The following is an 18099-nucleotide window of genomic DNA, read 5'->3' as shown; positions in this document are numbered from 1 at the left end:
TGAGTCACTCCACCCTCACAGGCTGCCTTCTGAGTGCCTATCCCCTCTCATCCCCACTTCTGAATGAATCCTGGTGCCTGCAGGTCCCTAAGCAACTCCAGCACTCCCAAGGCTAGACTGTCACTACTCAGGAATAATGTTACACACATTCCCAGAAACAAGTAAGGGCCACGTACCTTTTCTGCAAGAATTTCACTCTGTAGGAATAGCTATTCTCTAAATTCCTTAAAATTTTTTGGATTTTTATGTCACTCCAAATACTCAAATCCCCAACAAAATCAAGAACTGAAAGTCATTAAAATCAGTAAAGTAAATAAACATGTAGTAGAATAACATTCAGAAAAAGAACATTGGAAGAAATAAAAAGAAAATATTTGACTCTAGGAAAATTTTACATTTCTCAAAATTAAAAATAAAATTATAAACCAAATAGGTAGTCACAGAAAAACATTTACAATGTACATAGCAAAGGATTAATTCTATTAGAGCATTAGAGGCTGTTATTAGTCCATATGAAATAAACTCTCCTCTCTGGAACAAAAGGGCAAGAAGAACACTTCACAAAAGAACTCACTCTGAATGCCAGACTTCTCTACTCAGCTGCCCACTTGAATTTCTACCTAAATGTTTAACATATAAGCTTAACACATTCAAAAACTACACTCCTGATTTTCCTCACTCAATTTTGTCTCCCCGAGTCTTCCACGGAAAGGCAGTTTCTCCTGACTTCATTCTCTCCAACCCATATCCAGCACATTAGCAAATCTGTCAGGCCAGCTTCAAAACAGCCCAGGGCCATCAGTGATTCTCTCTGCCAGGCCACTGCCAGCCTGGTCCTAGTTACCATCGTCTGCCTCCTGGAATCCTGAGAGAACTTCTTCCTAGTTTTGCCCTCATCATGCTAAAATCTATTCTCAACTCAGAAGCCAGAGGAATTTCAGTGAAAAGTATGGTAGATTGTATTCCTTTTCTGACTCCAGAGCTCACTGTGCCTGAGAGTCAAAGGCACCATCACAATACCCAGATCCAGGTGATCTCTGTCCCCCACCCTAACCCATCCAAACTTCATTTCCTACTGACCTGCCTCCACCCACACTTAGTGTTTTGACAAGTCATGTGACTTTGCAATTTCCACCTCTGTAATGTATACCTCTTTCTCATACCTCCAGCCCAACCCCTGTACCCCAAAAGGAGCAGGGCAAAGCGGGCACTGGATCACTGAGTGTCACCGCTAACCAACCAACTGGTGGTCTGCTGGCATGAGGGTGCTGCCTGTCTCTGCAACTCACTCCTGAAGGACCATTATACGGAAAATCACCTCCAGAATTCCGCAGCACTCTCTATCTCACCGTTCTCTCTTGGAAATAAAATGGTTTCTTGGAATCTTAGAAAACCAGACTGTGAAAAATCAGGGATCTCATCCAGCACCATTTCCTCATTTTCCAGATGAAGAAACCAAAGCCCATGCAGGCAAAGCAGGAGCCACACAGCCCTGGGTCTATCCAAGGAATGGCAAGGGCTTTTGTTTCAGTAAAATACTTTCCTTTATGAAAGATAACTCGTAATGACAGAAAACAGAAATGAGAACTGTAAAACTATAAATTCCTCCCAAACCATAAACTAGCCCTTTTTTCTTGCTTCCACATATGGCACTTTTTAACAAATCATTACCATAGCAGTATCGTGCTTTTAGTTGTACTACTATAAATTACCTTGCAGATTATATATTTCCCCTACCTCTTTTTGTTTTTTTTTAATTGAGTTTATTGGTACATTTTAGGTATACAGTACAGTTACATTCATTATTGGGATCTTGTACTACCTTTTTTTGTTAATAAAAGAAAGATAGTAATATGCTCAGACACTGTGCTGTACTGATAGAAGTCACTTGATCAATGGAGAAGCAAGAAATGGAAAGACTGAAAATAACTCTTTAATTGCGTTTGAAGGGACTTTCCTTATGAAAATTAGTATTTCTCCAGAGTGGAATAATTTACTATTTAAAGCTCCAGTTGACTTGGCCTGGTTATAATGTGTGAAAAGGATTCAAATCCCTTATGAGGGGGATTGCACAGAACCAAATCCAAACAAAGCAGAATTCCCTGCAAACTGTTCCATCCAAGTTGCCTTGGTCCTAATAGCCCACATAGCTGGCCAGAGGCTCCACCCACACCTTCCCACTCTGCCTGTGCTGGCCCCAGACACACACTAATGACCCTCAGCTGTTCTGGTTCCCAGGATCTCTTTCTTCTTCCTATTCGGCCACTCAACCACACATCTCCTGCACAGGGAAAGAAATGAGGCTGGGGACAAAGTAAGAAAAAGTCAAAACAGATTTAGCTTGGTGTCTCAGTTTCTTGTCACTGCTATAGCAAACCGAACCCCCCGCCATATGGCTTAAATATACCACAAATGTATTATTTTATAGCTCTCGAGGTCAAAAGTCTGACACAGATCTTAAAAGAAAGATGTTAGCAGGGTGGTGTCCCCTCTGGAAGGTCTAAGGGATAATCCATTCCTTCTCTTTTCCAGCTTCTGGATTTTCATCCCTTGGCTCATGGCTCCCTCACACTGATCTCTGCTTCCCTCATCATGAAAAATCCCTCTCTGTCTCTGATATTTGAACCTCCCTTAATAAAGGTTCTTGTGATTACATTGGGCCATTCGAATCATCCAAAGTAATTTCTTCATCTTAAGATCCTTCAATTGACTATATATGCAAAGACCCTTTGCCATGTAAGACAATATAGTCATGGGTCTCGAAGGTTAGGTGATGGACGGACGTATTCAAGGGGCCCTGACTCTGCCTAACACTGTTGATTGTGTCTTTCTTTGACAGATGCTACATAACGATATCTAACATAAAACTGTACACACATACACAAAGACGCATACTGGATTAGATGAGACAATAAGTCAATGATATCATCATAGCCGTAGAGTAATGTCCATATCATTATGGTAATTATAACTACTTTCCAATACTTTCACGTAAAGATTTTTTTTTTAACAAAACAAAAGTAAATTGAGGGCCAATAATGGAAAGTCTGAGCAGCACTCATCTCTAAACATTTCTCGGGACTCTTTGTTACTCAGAAAACCAAAAGCCCGAATAATTCAGCAGTGCTGCCCAACAGGAGTCCTGCCCTTGTAAGTGTCAGCAGGTGGAATATTAGCCAGTGAGGAGTGCTGGCTTTGGACTTAGTACCACACTTCAGCCACCAGTCACAGAAGAGCAGAGTCCACAAGAAGGGTCTGTCGGCAGGAGGGCTCCGTAAGTAGAAAAGCCACCTCTCAGAGTGATTAGGGACTCAGGGGAGCATCTTAGTGGGACTAGGAACTGCAGTAAGGAAATGCGACAGTCATATGACAGCTTAGGTTAAAGTGAGGTGGGGATGGCTAGGGGGGAAATCGCAACACAAATCCTGTCCCCATCATAGAAGTCAGATAAATGAAAAGGGGGAGATGCTAAATTTGGAGTCTATTTGTTGAATTCAATTCAAAGATAATTGGCCTTATTGCAGTTATTTTCAGCCTCTCCCTACAAATACATACCCGCTGGCTTGGTCATCTATCCTACATAAAAGGCCAGCTGCCCTGGCCTCATCCAGACCAAGCTCACCTTTTGTGCCTAGAACCAGTGCCCTCCCATCTACCCATGGATTTCCCACCTGCAAATGTCTGCTTTCTCTCATATCTTCTGTTTCTCCCCACTTCATCATCATAAATGTGTGCTCTGAGATTGTTCATATTGAAAACCCTGCTTTTCTCCACAGCAGCCCTGTTCTACTACAGCATTTCTCTACTGCCCTTGAAGAAAAACATCTCTATTCACTGTCACCATTTTACTTCCTGCTTTCTCTTGAACCCCAATCATCCAGTTTTGCTCTTCTGTATTGAGGTTTGAACCATGGGCCTTCCCACTGAGCTATATCCCCAACTCTTTTAAAATTTTGAGGCAGGGTCTCACTAAGTTAGTAAATGGTCAGGGCTGGACTTGAATATGTAATCTTCCTGCTTTAGCCTCCTAAAATATACATCCATATTTTGTACCCATGCTCCCTGAAATCCTATTCATCAAGGTCCACATTACATCCAGAGAACAAGTGTAATAGCCTAGGTATAAGTCTTATTTTTCTCAACCATTGGGAAGGATGACACACCTGATTGCCTCCTTCTTGAAATGCTTTCCTCACTTGGAATGCCTAACTTTTTTTATTTTCCTCCTCCTTCAGATCACACTGTCTTAACTTCCATGGTTAGGTCAGCCCCCTTTTCCCTGATTCTGCCCTAAACTCAGCCTACTTTCTCCTCTGTGCATAGTCAGCCTCCAGCCATCTCATCCATGCTCACGGCTTCAGATCCATCACTAGCTGAGCCCAACAGGACAAACCAACCTGTCCAAAATGCATTCTCAGTTCTCCCCTACAATGCTTCTACGCTTCCTGCTGCCTTGCTCAAAGCAAGGTACCATTTTCACCTAGTTACTCTGGTTAAGATTCTCTAAGTCTTTTTGATATAGCTTCTTTTTTCAAACCCCACTTGTGAACTTGCTGGCAACCATGTCACCTTTACATAAGAAAGTCATCCAGAATCTGACAATGTCTTTCTTCTGCCACATTACCCTGGTATAAGCTACTCGTGTAGAAGCATGAAACAACCTCCTTGATGGGCCTCCTTCTTCCATTGTTGGCCCCATGCAATCTACTTTCTAGTTATGTTATCATAACTTTTTTATTTTACATAAATGATAGATATGGTTACATTTATAAACAAGCTCAGGTCCTTTCCTTTGTCAAAGTCCCTAACTGGATTGCCATCACTCCGTGGCTCAGCTGAACCCAGCCACCTCAATCATACTGCAGCTTCTTGGCTTTCTACAGCCACCCTTTGTCAGCTGTGCAGCCTCTCTTCTTCCTAATTTCCCACTAGAAAGGCTCACTTGTTTATTAAACCCTTTCCCCTACAACAGTGGGATTAAAGGCCTCAGTATATTATTACATCTTCAAAATTTAGCTACTGTTTTGTTGTTGTAATTGCTGTTGTTTATATAAAATCCATTAGTAAATCTCTCTGGGACTCAAGCAACTATTCCATCTTGATGGTTGATGTGTTGAAGATTTAATATTAGGTTCTTGCATTTCTTGAACACTGTTAAGTCACTGGACAAAGATTCCTACTTCCTCATGATAATGTCTCTTAGAAGATAACATTCTTAGTGACAATTATTACTTACCTTTCAGAAACTGATTTTTTTTTTTTTTTGTACCAGGAATCAAACTCGGGACCTTGTGTTTGTGAGGCCAGCAGCAGAACCACTGAGTTAATCCCCGGCCCTGGAAACTGATTCTTCATGTAATTACTTGCCTAAAAATGCTTTAATTTATGTTAGCTTTAAAGTGTCCCCAAATCCTCTAGAAACTCAAAGGATATTATTTTTAGTGAGATAATAAATGTAGTTCAGTGTCTATATTCTTAGAAAAATAACATCACCTTTTAATAGATTTTTTAAATTGAAAACTTCCATATACATATATAGAAAACACAGAAGTATTTTTAAAGCAGGTACTCATGACACTGAAACTTGCTGGTCAGTTTTGAATTGTAGAAAATACATATGCAATTCTGAAGACAACCAAAGTATCTGGAACACAGATTCTCTTGACCAAGTAGATTTCAACTGTACCCTCAGCTTGGCCAAACTCAGACAGGCACCCTCCTGACTCTATCCCATAATTCCCTATTCTTAGAGAATTTACTTTAGAAAACTTTGAATTGTAAATTCTTTTGTTGCTTTGAGATGCAAATCTTTTTAGTAACCTCTTGCTAGTTTTATAACCCAAGGCTGTCTTTCCCAAAGACCCAAGATCCATGTTTTCAGTGTAACTATCAAGGAAGGCAGGCTTCCTAGACAGCACCCTCATGGTCCAGTGTCTGTGGGAAGATGACAGGAGCCAGTCAGCAAACTGATGGTCATTTGCAAATGGAGAATAAACTCAGTGTGCTCTGTCCCACGGACCCACTTTCCCTTAAACCTTTTGGTTCTTTCCCACTCACTTAACCAGGAATCAAAACTTCTCTGTCCCTGTTTCAATGTCCTTGATTTAGCCTCTCTCTGCTAGGAAAGTTTTGACTAAAGTCTTTTTTGCCTGTTGAGCTATGCCCAGTGCAATTTTTACTTTGACACTATAATTCCAGTACTGGAGATGACTAAGCTTACAGTACTCACAGGCTTACCATCTTGACCAGGTTGTCCAGGGTAGCCGGGGTTCCCAGGCAGTCCAGGGTCTCCCTGGACAGCAAAAAGAAAAAGCTTCTCAATATAAAGAAACCAACCATATTATTACAGTCCTGGCTCATGAAAGCTCAAAGTCAATCCTATTATTTGAGGCTTTTATCATTTTTCAAAATAAACACATAAGTCCCCAAAATCAGCTTAGGAAAACTGTGCGTATTTTAAGAGCCTACTTTAACAAATACATTTCTTACTATATAAAGCTTAGTGATTTACCTCTGAGAGCACACTGGTATAAAATGTCAATTCTACTGGTATCAAATGTCAAGATTTATGACAGGATGTATATTTGGAATTTTGAATGAACTGTCAAGTGTTACAGTAAATAAACTTCCCAAGAGAGCAATCTTTGATTCATAGTTCTACAGACTTAATCCTGTTTTAAATGTTCTGCCCTACACATCAATATCCTATCATGGAGCCAACGTGGCCACGCACATTCTACACAACTTGAGTTTGATGGCCAGAACTGAGTATTCAGATGGTCGCCACCCATAAAAGAAAGCAGCAAGCCAACACGTTTTTGTAAGGTGAAGGTGTTTTGTAAGTTAATTCCAAGAAATACTTCAAGCTAGTTTTATACGCATCTATACTTGAGTCTGTGGAGTCCAAATGGAGCGAGCCTCTTGCGGAAAAATATAAAGTGTACCATCAGTATCAGTGAACTTCTGCACAGAAGGAGCTGATTTCCATTTAATAATTCTTTTTCTAACAAGAAATCGTCCACAGAGGACCACCGTGATTAAGAGTATATCTACAGAGCCAACTTTGCTGAAAACTGTGTCGGACTCTAGGCTAAGAAGATGTGTTCCTGAAACCTAACAAGAAAAATGGAAAGAACTATGTGAACTCTGCTTAGGAACCACAGGCTATTCACTTCCAGTGTCCCCTCAAGGGGCTGAGCAAGAAGAAAGGCTAAGAAGATGAGAAATGTCATTTTTTGAAGACACAGAAGAAGAAGAACTATAAATCCAGGGGGAAGATAATGTCTGGTTATAATTCAAGGACTCGCAGTACTGTCTGGGTGTTAGGGAGCAACCTTTGGAGTCTGTGGAGATTTAGAATTCCTCGCTTCTTAGTGTGTGAAGGTTCATCTAGTCTCTGGCCTCCCCATCATCTTTCATTACCCACCTCCACTGGACTCACAGCCTTTCAACAAATATCACCTTTTACTTCTCTTGGGAAAAAGATTTTCTTCTCTTTCTACCTAAGCACCAATATGAAAAAATTCTCTATCAGTGAACATTCCTTGTCACTCTACTTTCTTCTGGTATCATCTATTGAGCTGCTAAGACAGCTCCTATAGCATGACTTTTCTCACAACTACCAGTAGTATTTTTGCAACATTTTCCCTTTGTTAATCTTCATTTATCATTTAGAAGCAGGCCCCTTGAAAATAAAGTCTATATTGTGCTTTTCCTTTTTCTGTGTTTCTCCCCTCCACTATCACTCCCCCACAATCATGGGTAACAAGTAGAGTATCAATAGCTACTTACTAATTTATTTAATATTAAATCTCTCAGTGACCTACTTACTTGCAAAATACTATCAGAAGAAACACAGGACATCAGAAGGGTCTGAGATGGTTTAACCTACTGCAATGATGCTGAAATAAAGTTTTGTTACAGAATACAATGGTACTCATATGTTTTATTTTGTATAAGAGTATAAAACCTATTTAACACTAATGTTTCTAATTAACAAAAATCAAGTTCTCAAGGAGAAAAAAACAGCCATAGGAAAATCATGTGAATTCATTAAAAACCATAGCACATGTCAACAGCCCCAAGAAGGAAATAATCTCCTTTTTAGGTTCTATTACTGCCAGTAGACTTCGTGGGTTATTTTTCTATTGTACCTGCTAAAACTCACACAGGTTTGGCATTGTTCCCATATAATTAGAAGAATAAAGTAAAACTCAAGTTATTTTAGCTAGTTGGTAAGAAAACCAATTAGAATAAAAATTCAATGTTATTAGTAGTAAAGCTAATACTTAACCATGATGTTATTACATATCAAGTACAGCTTTAAAGATTTCCATATGTAAAAGTACATAAGCTTTATAATAATGCTACGAAGAAGGTACTTTTATTATTCCCATTTTCTATAAAGGAAGACTAAGGCCCAGGGTCACACAGCAGTGACAGAGATGAGATTCAAATCCAGCCAGGTCACTCCCAGAGTTTATGCTCCCAGACACCACTATTCCTGTCCACATTAAAATGCATATGCTTATCAGAATCAACTTAGGGATGCCCAAAAACAAGCTAACAAAAAATCCCAGCCAGGCATGGTGGCATACGCCTATAATCCCAGCACTCAGGAGGCTGAGGCAGGAGGATCATTGTGAGTTCAAGACCAGCCTGGTCTACATAGTGAGTTCCAGGTCAATCTCAACTACATAGTGAGACCCTGTCTCAAAAAAACCCAAAACAAACAAACAAACAAAAATCCCAAATACACCAAATTGGACATATGAGCTACTATTATACAACTGTGATGTAATTCCAAAGCCATTTTATTCTAATTTAGTTGAAACCCTGGAACACTTTGAATTTTAAAAAACATATGGTCTCAGCTAAACAGGAATACTTACTTACATTGAATTGAATGTATGCCACCGGATTTTTAAGTTGTTAATAGCAGTGGAAATGTTATGGGCAAAGCTAAAACATCTCTGAACATAGCCTCTCACATAGTATAATTATGACTAATTAAAGTAAGAAACAGTTGTGCTTGCAAAGGTAAGCTGATTTTTATGCTGCGCATCTAACACAAACGTCTTTGGACTATTTCACCAAAGCCCCAAAACCACGTTTCCAAACCTCCTTCTCAAAAGTCATTGTGCCTCCTTCTTCCCTCTTCATTTTACTTCCACCCAGGTGAGGAACATCTCATCTTAGACTGTTTTTGACTATTCTCCAAAACCAAACTTCTTCCTCCCTCAGAACTTCCATACCCATCCTTCAGGCTAGAAAGAATCCTCTCTGTCTACAGAAATTATCATAAAAAGCTGGTATAGAGTGGCCCCTGGCATTTTCCAAAAAATGTTGTATTTTAGATGGAAATACTTCAATCATCCAAAGAAACCTCTAACTGATGGAATTGTCAGAGTGAACAAAGGACAACAGGGACTTGGCTGCAAAAAGTGACGTTCCCAAGCAAAGAAGTTGTTAAGAAATTGTTCCATCCTAGAAAAGAAAGAAAATTGCTTTCTCTCTACTTCTGAACTAGTAGATCTGACATTTAAGGTTACATCAAGTGTGGAAAGATCGTCCCGACAAATATTTCTATAGTACAGAAGTAGGGAAAGAAAATGACATTCGTATGTAGCAGTCATTTAAAAGGGAATTACTTGTAAAGTGGGGGCTATCTCATCTTTTATTCATAATAAGACATTCCATATAGCTTAATCAGAAGAAAGGAGTGAAACTTATTTTTTAATGGGTCCTAGTTTATCCAATGGACAATTAATACTGTTAAGTACTGTGCCAGAAAATCTAAGGAGAATGTATTTTTATTAGCCTTTATCATGAACAAAAGAAACTTTTGCATTTGTCAGAGTTACTACAGTAATAAATTAATTATGCCATTAACCTAAGCATCCCATATAATTGGAATTAGGGCACATTCTTCCATAGACTAGAGTCCAGTGACCTATGTATTTTGGGATGGTTGGTGAAGGTGTGGAGTACCACGGTCATTTTAGTCTGGCTTTTCAATAGGCTTGTCATACTTTTCAAACTCTTAGCATTAAACAGATGACTTTCTTTATCTTGAAAAAGCACTTACCTATGCATCCATCCCAACATCCCTCCTCTGTTTTAGTCTCATGACACAACACTCAGCTCCTAAAACTCTATTTCTGGCTATGAGAAAGAGTAGATCTGCTTTTCACATGTGACTGATCAATCCCTTCAAAACTTTTTTCAAGCATCTAACAAGAATGTCCCAAAATTTTCAGCGACACCTAATGTATAAACATCTCAGCTGTTTTAGTTTAGGTTCTCTTTAGCTAATTAACCCCTACCAATGGTTAAGAACCAGAGTTTTCTAAAAGAAATACGCTCCATGATATTGCTAGGGATTCTGGTTTTTGTATACAGATCCTGACCTGTGGAACGAACCACCTCCAGGGGAAGGAGCCTTTCAGTGATGGAAGAGTGTGTGTGTGTTCCTGCCTTCCTGCCAGATTTTCTGAAGAAAATGGAAAGCAGATCAAGAAGGCACGCCAACTTGAAGATTGGTGGAAAACTGCAATTTCACTTAGAGTAGTAGGTGGCAATGGGACTGGATCATGACTAAGAAAGAGGATGAAAATGAGAAACACATGACGCTTGGAAAAACTGGAAATTAGAGGCTTTGCCAGATAAAAGAATGGTTGTACTAAACCTCTTCTGTAGAAATATGTATATGTGAATAAATATAAGATGGCACTACAGGACATCTAGGGGTCAGAAATGAAGACCGCAGGGGTCTTCCTTAGGTAGACAGCCCCTTGGAGTCCACACGGGTTTCCTGAACCTCCCTGAGAGTCAGAAAAGTATCAGGCTGTGTCTAAGGGATGCTACAAGTACCCACTGACCTACTTAATAACTTAGTCACTCATACTGAATAGCACAAGAATATCTTCAGAGCAGGTTATCTATCTATCATCTATCTATCTATCTATCTATCTATTTATTTATTTATTGGTACCAGGGATCAAACTCGGGTCCTTGTGCTTGTGAGGCAGGTTGCAGAACCACTAAGCTAAAACCCCAGCCCACATTGTGATTGTAAAAGTAACTAGTCACAATCATGCATAGGTTGGTTCCAACAATATAAACACACATATATACATTGCTGTATAAAATATGTAAATACGACTGGAACACATATATATAGTCTCCAAAAGTGATTATAGGACTAAGTGAAATAAACATATACATGCCTGTGTTTAACACTGGATATTAAATTCACAATAATAAAAATGTAATTGTATTTTAATTTCAGATTTCTATATTAAAAGTATTTTGACTCATTAGGCATTTAAGAATTTAGTAAGAAGATTTAAGGTATGCCATATACAGGTAAGAACATGAACATTCAATGTCATAAACATGAGCTAAGAATCATAATAATGACAAAAATGTAAACGGAGAAAGTGGATTTAGAGATGGAGGGAGGGTGGGAGGCGGGCAGGAAGTAGAATGGGCTTAATAAAAGTAACAAATTGTCAGCCAGGGATTTAGCTCAGTGGTTTCACCACTTTCCTTGCAAGAACAAGGACTTTAGTTCTATCCCCGGTATCAAAAAAAAAAAAAAAAAATGTAACTCTAAAAGTAACAAGTTGTGCTATGTACATGTACCCATTCTCCAAGTTGAATGTAAACTTCATGTATGCAAACACGTACTAATAAAATTAAAATTAATTAAAGCACAAATATATTTCTCCAGATGTTTTTCTTTACTTTTTTTCTTTGAAACCTGGTTTAAAGGAAATATCCCTGGGATCTAATAGCAATGTTTGCGGGGGGTGGAGGGGAGAACAAAACAAATACAGCTCCTTCATTTCAATGTGGGTTCAAGGGATCAGGTTTCGTTTCAAAAGGCAGTTCTAGATAGAATTCACTTTAAAAAAAAATCAGGAAAACATGGGTTTTAAACGTTTGTTTGTTTTGTTTTTGGTTTTGGTTTTGTTTTGTAGTATGGAGGATCTAACTCAGGACCTTGTGCTAGTGAGGCAGGCGTGGTGCCTCTGAGCTAAATCACTGGCCCAGATTTTAAACTTTTATAGGGTGAGAGATGAGGATTTCACAACAAGGTCAATAGTAATTATGAATTTTGTGCATTTCAATTGCACCTTTTGTTTTTAAAACACACTACATTAGGTGCTACTCACCTTGGGGCCTTGTAGCCCTGGTTTTCCTGGAGGGCAGATACAGGGAGCTGGAGTTGATCCTACATCACTGGGACCATTAAGACACTGCAAAGACAAAAATAGAATAAATTACAAACATGGAAAGACATTATATATGCACACACATACACACATGCTCTGTGCAAAGTGACAAAGATGGCTTACAGTGAATATTATTTAGCTCAATCTGGTAAGAAGTTCTAAATCACAAAATATGTGAGCAATAAATACATTTAAACTACATAAAAATTAGTTCTATATGTCTAATATACTTACAGCTGATAATAGGAAGCTGTATGGTTCTATAGTTGCAAACATTACCTTATGAAGACTAATAGTATCCAAGCCTACCTCTCCATTCTGAAAGAAAAATAACATACATGTTTTAAAATGTGCTTTTAATTAATTTCCAGATTGTCTTCCTGATTTATATATAATTAATTATCCCAACAAAAGATATATAAAGTATCAAATCAACCAAGAAATAAAATATTTGCTTGTAATTATCCTTAAAAAAGTGTGTATACTTGTTATACTGTATTTGTAAAAGATAAAGGAAGGAAACTAATAAAAGTAAAGCCAAGACAGCAAAAATTGAAATATTAAAGCTGCTTGATATTAATAGCCATGCAGGAAAAAAAAAACACCTCAAAATGAAGTTTATATGCTTGATTGAACTGTATAGAAATTATTTTAGAACCACATATACCAGACACATCTGAGCAAGTCACAAACTGTGTGCATCAAAATTTTGTGCATTTTACTTTAGAAGAGTTTGTCAATTTCTTACTGAATAATACACAATTTCTGATAGGTATTTATAATCTTTCCAAACAACAACAAGCTAGATGAGAAAATGGGTAGGCAGAAATGAAAGTGCAAAAACTATACAAGCCACCTGAACTCTCACTTAAGAGAAAGGAAGGAGGCAGAACAACATTTCAAAAGTGGATTAAGAATCCGAAATCTGCAGTCTAAAGCCATGCCTCTTTCTTGGGAGGTAAGGGTATATGTGACAATGCAGAGACTTCAGTAAAACATATACATTTGACTCTCAAACACAATACCGTTTAATACTTTTAGAAGAGATTTAGTTTCCAAGTTGTAACTAAGTAAAAAGATGAAATTATAATATTTAAACAATTGCCTGTCTAGAAAACCCAGAGCAAATAATTTCTAGAAGGTTCCATGTTTAATTTAATTTTATTATGGATCCTTTAAATGTGCTGTTCTATGTCCTCAATTTTTCCGATCATAAAGATTCATGTTACTCAGTTTGATGGAAACCAGGAAAGTGACAGCATGACTATGAAAATTAAAAGAATCAGGGCAGATCAAATGTCGCTGAGAAAGTACATTCTCAAAAAGTTTTCCAACATTCTACCTTATTTCTGTTAAAAACAATTCACCATATTTTGCCCAGGGGAAAATGAATTAATTATATGCATATACACATATATAACCAGATGCTAGAACATTTATCTTATCCTCATTTGCCTCCTTACACATTCATTAAAATGGCCGAATAAAAAGAAATATTTCTTATATTCTAAAACTATAAGAAAACCTTACTTAGATAACAAGAACAAAAAGAAAAATACACATTATAGTTTAAGAAAAGTGCTGGTGAACGATCAAATTACTTTCTACTCTTCAGAACCATGCAATTTGGGATGTTCTGTCCTACACTGAATTAAATCTAGAAATGTATTTCACACACTGATATATTCAGACAAAGCAAAGCATGCTATGTTCTTCTGGATAAGGTCCAGCCCTGCTTCCCCATTCCCTTCTGCTTTTTCCTTCTCATTTTCACAATGATGTACCGTCATTCTCTTTCAGTCTGCAACTCAAAATACATTTCTTCCATGTAAGTTTGTGTCCCTTAACAATAAAAATCAAAATTAACTCTGTACATTAAATAATACTTAGGTATTATTTGCTCTTCAGTGCTTTGGAAGGACTAAAGCAACACCTGGAAGGAAGCGATCCACTCTACTTACAAATCCAGGTATCTCACATGCTGTCTCCCGGTTGTTCTGCTCTGGATCACAGTAGATCCGCAACTTCTGGACATCAAACTAGGAATAGACATACAGGTAAAACTGAGGCACATGCTAACTGTTTCATAGAGCAGATCAGATAGGTAGAAACAGCCACTATGGTGAGTAACTGTGCAAGGTTTAAACGACAGCATTTAGTTAACACGATAAAAACACCAAATTTGAATATCTAAATATGTGTTGCCTATATGAGGCACAACATAACTCCTAAGGTGAAAATTCCAAGCACCAAGAACAAATCTCTGATTTTCTTCAAGAATCCAGTGAAATATTTTTTTCATACCCTTGTATGAAGTGCTAGTCTAGAGAGCATTTCCTTGGACACTTAAAAGTTCTCCTTGGTTTTCTGTGTTAATCCTAATCTCTACAACAATCTTGATCACATGTTGTGGGCTCAAGAAACTATCTTTGGCTCTAAATGCTGTGTGATGATAGGATCAGTTCCTGTTACTGTTTTAATGTTTACAATAATTCGACATGCAGCATCTATATGTATCTGACCACACGTGTAGTCACAAATTTGAATGTGATAGAGTCTTCTCTTAAAAGAAAAAGTACAAGAGGGACATACTTTTTCCAATAAAGGATTTTTCTAGAAATGGCTTTTATATACACATTACTCAACCCAAACACAAATATACTCTAACTTAACTAAAAGTTTAAAAAGTCAAAACAAAAACTTTTAAAGTATGAGTTGAACATGCCACAATTGCTTTGTTTTTAAATAACAGGTTTGTTTGTGAAGAACTCTGGCATGCATTAATCTATTTTTATCCCCACAGCTACAAAGAAATTTTTATAGCCCTCACTTAGAGTTCTAACTATACTCCCTTTTCTAAGTTCATTATTTAAACTATGTTTCTCCTAGGAAATATAAAATTAATATTTCCTAGAATTCCTCCTCTCTCCAGAAGAAAACTTTTCTCAGTAATCTTAGAAAATAGATTAACTCCCATTTTTCATTTTTCAACACACAATTTCAACCATAAGCTGATTACATTTTGATTAAATACCTTAGAGAATTCATAATTAATTTAAATACATTCAATGCAGCCTATTACAAAGGACAGCCAAAGCTGCATTCTACACAAAGCAAAAGCCAGATTACTATTTCTCTACCTGAACAGTTTCTTCTTTCCCAGAGTATTTTCCAATTTGGGTTTGCCCACTGATGAAAATCCCTAAAGCTGGATGTAAGGGCTTGTTGTCAATTTCTTGATCATCAATAAACAGGGTTACATCTTGCTCTGTTACTAAGAGACGAATTTGATGCCATCCTTCATCAAATAGTGTCTACAGGGGGAAAAAAACATGAAAAAATTATAAATAAAATAAGCAATGATCTTTTATTTTCTTTCTTTCTGCTCTCTTGCTCTCAACACTTCTAAGAAAAATTTGGACAACAAATTTCCTGTAGTATACACTACTTCACCTTGATCCAAGCTGGCCTTTATATGCTACCCACCAACTTGTTTATCAATCCCCATTTGAATTCCTATTATGTATGCCAAAGTCATTGTGTCAAACCATTTACTGGAGCAACTTCCCTAAAGTCACAAATGATATCCTCATCTCTGAATCCAAATAGCTTCTCGCATTCCTCACCTCACTGATTCACTGTAACTTTGGATCCAGTGACTACTGTGGTCCATCTTTCGTGCTATTTTCAATCAACTTCCACAATTCAAACCATCTTGGTTGTCTTCATGTTATCCTCTCAGATTGCTCGTTCTCTATCTCCAGAGGACTCCTCTACCTCCACCTGCCTCCCTCCATGAGGGCACTCCTCACAGGTCTGTCCTTATCATTACCATTCTGCCCTTTGACACATCCATCCATTCCTACAGACCACTCATTAATTCTCTACAGTAACTCCCATATCTACATCAGCTGCCCAGACCTCTCTCTCACACACTGGCCTTGTAGTTCTAATACTGGCTAGAATAAGTTTACAAGGATGTCTCACAATCAGTTTAATACGGTATGTGACAAAATGAACTTGAAGCATCCTTTGAGCTTTCTTCATCTCCTCCCTATTTCCCTTGGATAATAGTATCTTCTTTTTCTAAAACACATTTCTTTCCCTGAGTTGTAATAATTCACCAGATGCAAAATCCCATCAAGAGTCTCTCAAATGTGACTCTAACTCCCTTAGCCATTTCCATTTTACTGCCATAATTTAGGTTTGTGTGTATTCTGCTTTAATTTCAAACATATTTCTGTCTCTGAGCTTCCTTCTCAAGCCATCTAGTCTATCTCCACCAGAGTTGCGTTAGAGGAGATGTTCATTTTTTTTCTGTATCCCCAGAATCTGGCGTAATCGCTAGACAACACTGGAAGTACTGTTTATGAAAGGAGGATCAGAAGAGGACGGGAGGACTGCCTGACTGTGACGTGCCTATGGTCAAGAGTTTTGATGGAGCCCGGACATCCACTGAATAAAGTCCAGGCCAATTGTGTGGCCTTTCAGGCTTCGCACACACTGGGCTCTTTCCCTGCCAGCCTTTTCCACTGAACATCATGTACTCCAAGCATATTCTTTAAACAAAAGAATCCATTTTGCTACTACTCAATGCTGAATCATTGATTTAATGTGCTCTTACAGCTTTCCCCATTGAAATTCTCTGTATCCTTCAAGGTCCAGACAAGTTATTTCATTTGCAAAGACTATTCCACCTTTTGTGCCAGAACAGATTTTCCCAAACAACCTCCACTGCATTTTGTGTTTTTATTTGATGTCAATCATTTGTATTTTCCATTATAAATAAGATCATGACTGCTATCTCTTAAAGAACCTAATATCTAATGAGTATAGCAGACCATAATTTTTTAATTTAATGTTTTTGAGTGAGGAAATTACATAAATACCTACTTTTCATATATAACTATGACTATGTCCATATTATATTCATAACTATGAATATTCCCATATTACACTAATGTAGCATATTATAATTATAATAATGAGCAAAACAATTGCTACCATCACTACAACTCTATTATGAACACATGACTTAGAAAATAAAGTATTAAAATTTACTGTATTCAATATAGATTTATATTCCTTTTTTGGGAAATAAAATATAATGAAGGTAAATTCTGTACCTATCATCTACCAGATATTTAATATTTTAAAAGATATGTCTTTATATATATGGCAGTAGAAAACAGATCAAGATGAACTTTAAAGTCAAACTTAAATCCAATTCTTGATGTCAATTTATGAGTGTTACTTAACCTTGAACATTGATTTCTTTTGTCTACAAAATGGGAGCAATAACTTACTTGTTAGATGGTTATTATCATTAAATGGGCCTATCACCTAGTAGTAGGTACTCAAAATATGTTAATTTACCTTGCCTTTTGTCAGTATTCTAAATAAGAAACAAATTCACCTTCCTCCATTGTTTTTGTTCAATAAGGAAGTATTAAAATATGAAATCAACATCACTAAGATATGAAGTCATGTTAAAATTATAATTCCCTCACTCAACAGACACAAAAGCAAGGGTGTTTTCTCATGATTATAAATAACATTATCGTGCTTGAACATCTTTACCTTAACTTGAGGGTCAGTAAATGTGGCCACTTGTGAGCCATTAATTATGCTAGTTGTTGTAAATGATAAGGTTTGGTCCACACCATTTAAGGTAACTGCTATTTGTGGCTTTCCATGGATAGTTAATATTCTCCATAAATCCCACACCTTCTTGACCTTAAATCTCTGGGTGGAAACAAATACATACGATGGAGGAAGACCTTCTGGGAACACATTGCTAGAAACAGAAGAAGATGGGTGAGCTTAACAAATTGTCAGCAACTCTGCAAATATAATATAT

The 18099-nt window shown here is 37.5% G+C and overlaps 1 protein-coding gene across 2 annotated transcripts in view; it reads right to left on the bottom strand.

Annotated features, from left to right (window-relative positions):
• Nucleotides 1–18099, bottom strand: part of Col21a1 (collagen type XXI alpha 1 chain) — a 126002-nt gene that overhangs the window by 87143 nt on the left and 20760 nt on the right. For both annotated transcript variants that reach the window (XM_033763410.1, XM_010628929.2), the window contains exons 4-9: nt 17820–18036; nt 15380–15553; nt 14201–14278; nt 12549–12557; nt 12180–12263; nt 6230–6292 (exon numbers count right to left, since the gene is read on the bottom strand). In XM_033763410.1, the coding sequence (XP_033619301.1) occupies nt 6230–6292; nt 12180–12263; nt 12549–12557; nt 14201–14278; nt 15380–15553; nt 17820–18036 (625 nt within the window). The remainder of the gene's footprint in view (nt 1–6229; nt 6293–12179; nt 12264–12548; nt 12558–14200; nt 14279–15379; nt 15554–17819; nt 18037–18099) is intronic.

The sequence above is a fragment of the Fukomys damarensis genome, unplaced genomic scaffold (genome assembly GCF_012274545.1).
Source record: "Fukomys damarensis isolate Sample0158 unplaced genomic scaffold, DMR_v1.0_HiC HiC_scaffold_14, whole genome shotgun sequence".
In the NCBI taxonomy this organism is placed as follows: Eukaryota; Metazoa; Chordata; class Mammalia; order Rodentia; family Bathyergidae; genus Fukomys; species Fukomys damarensis.
This window is presented reverse-complemented; position numbering and strand designations above follow the sequence as displayed.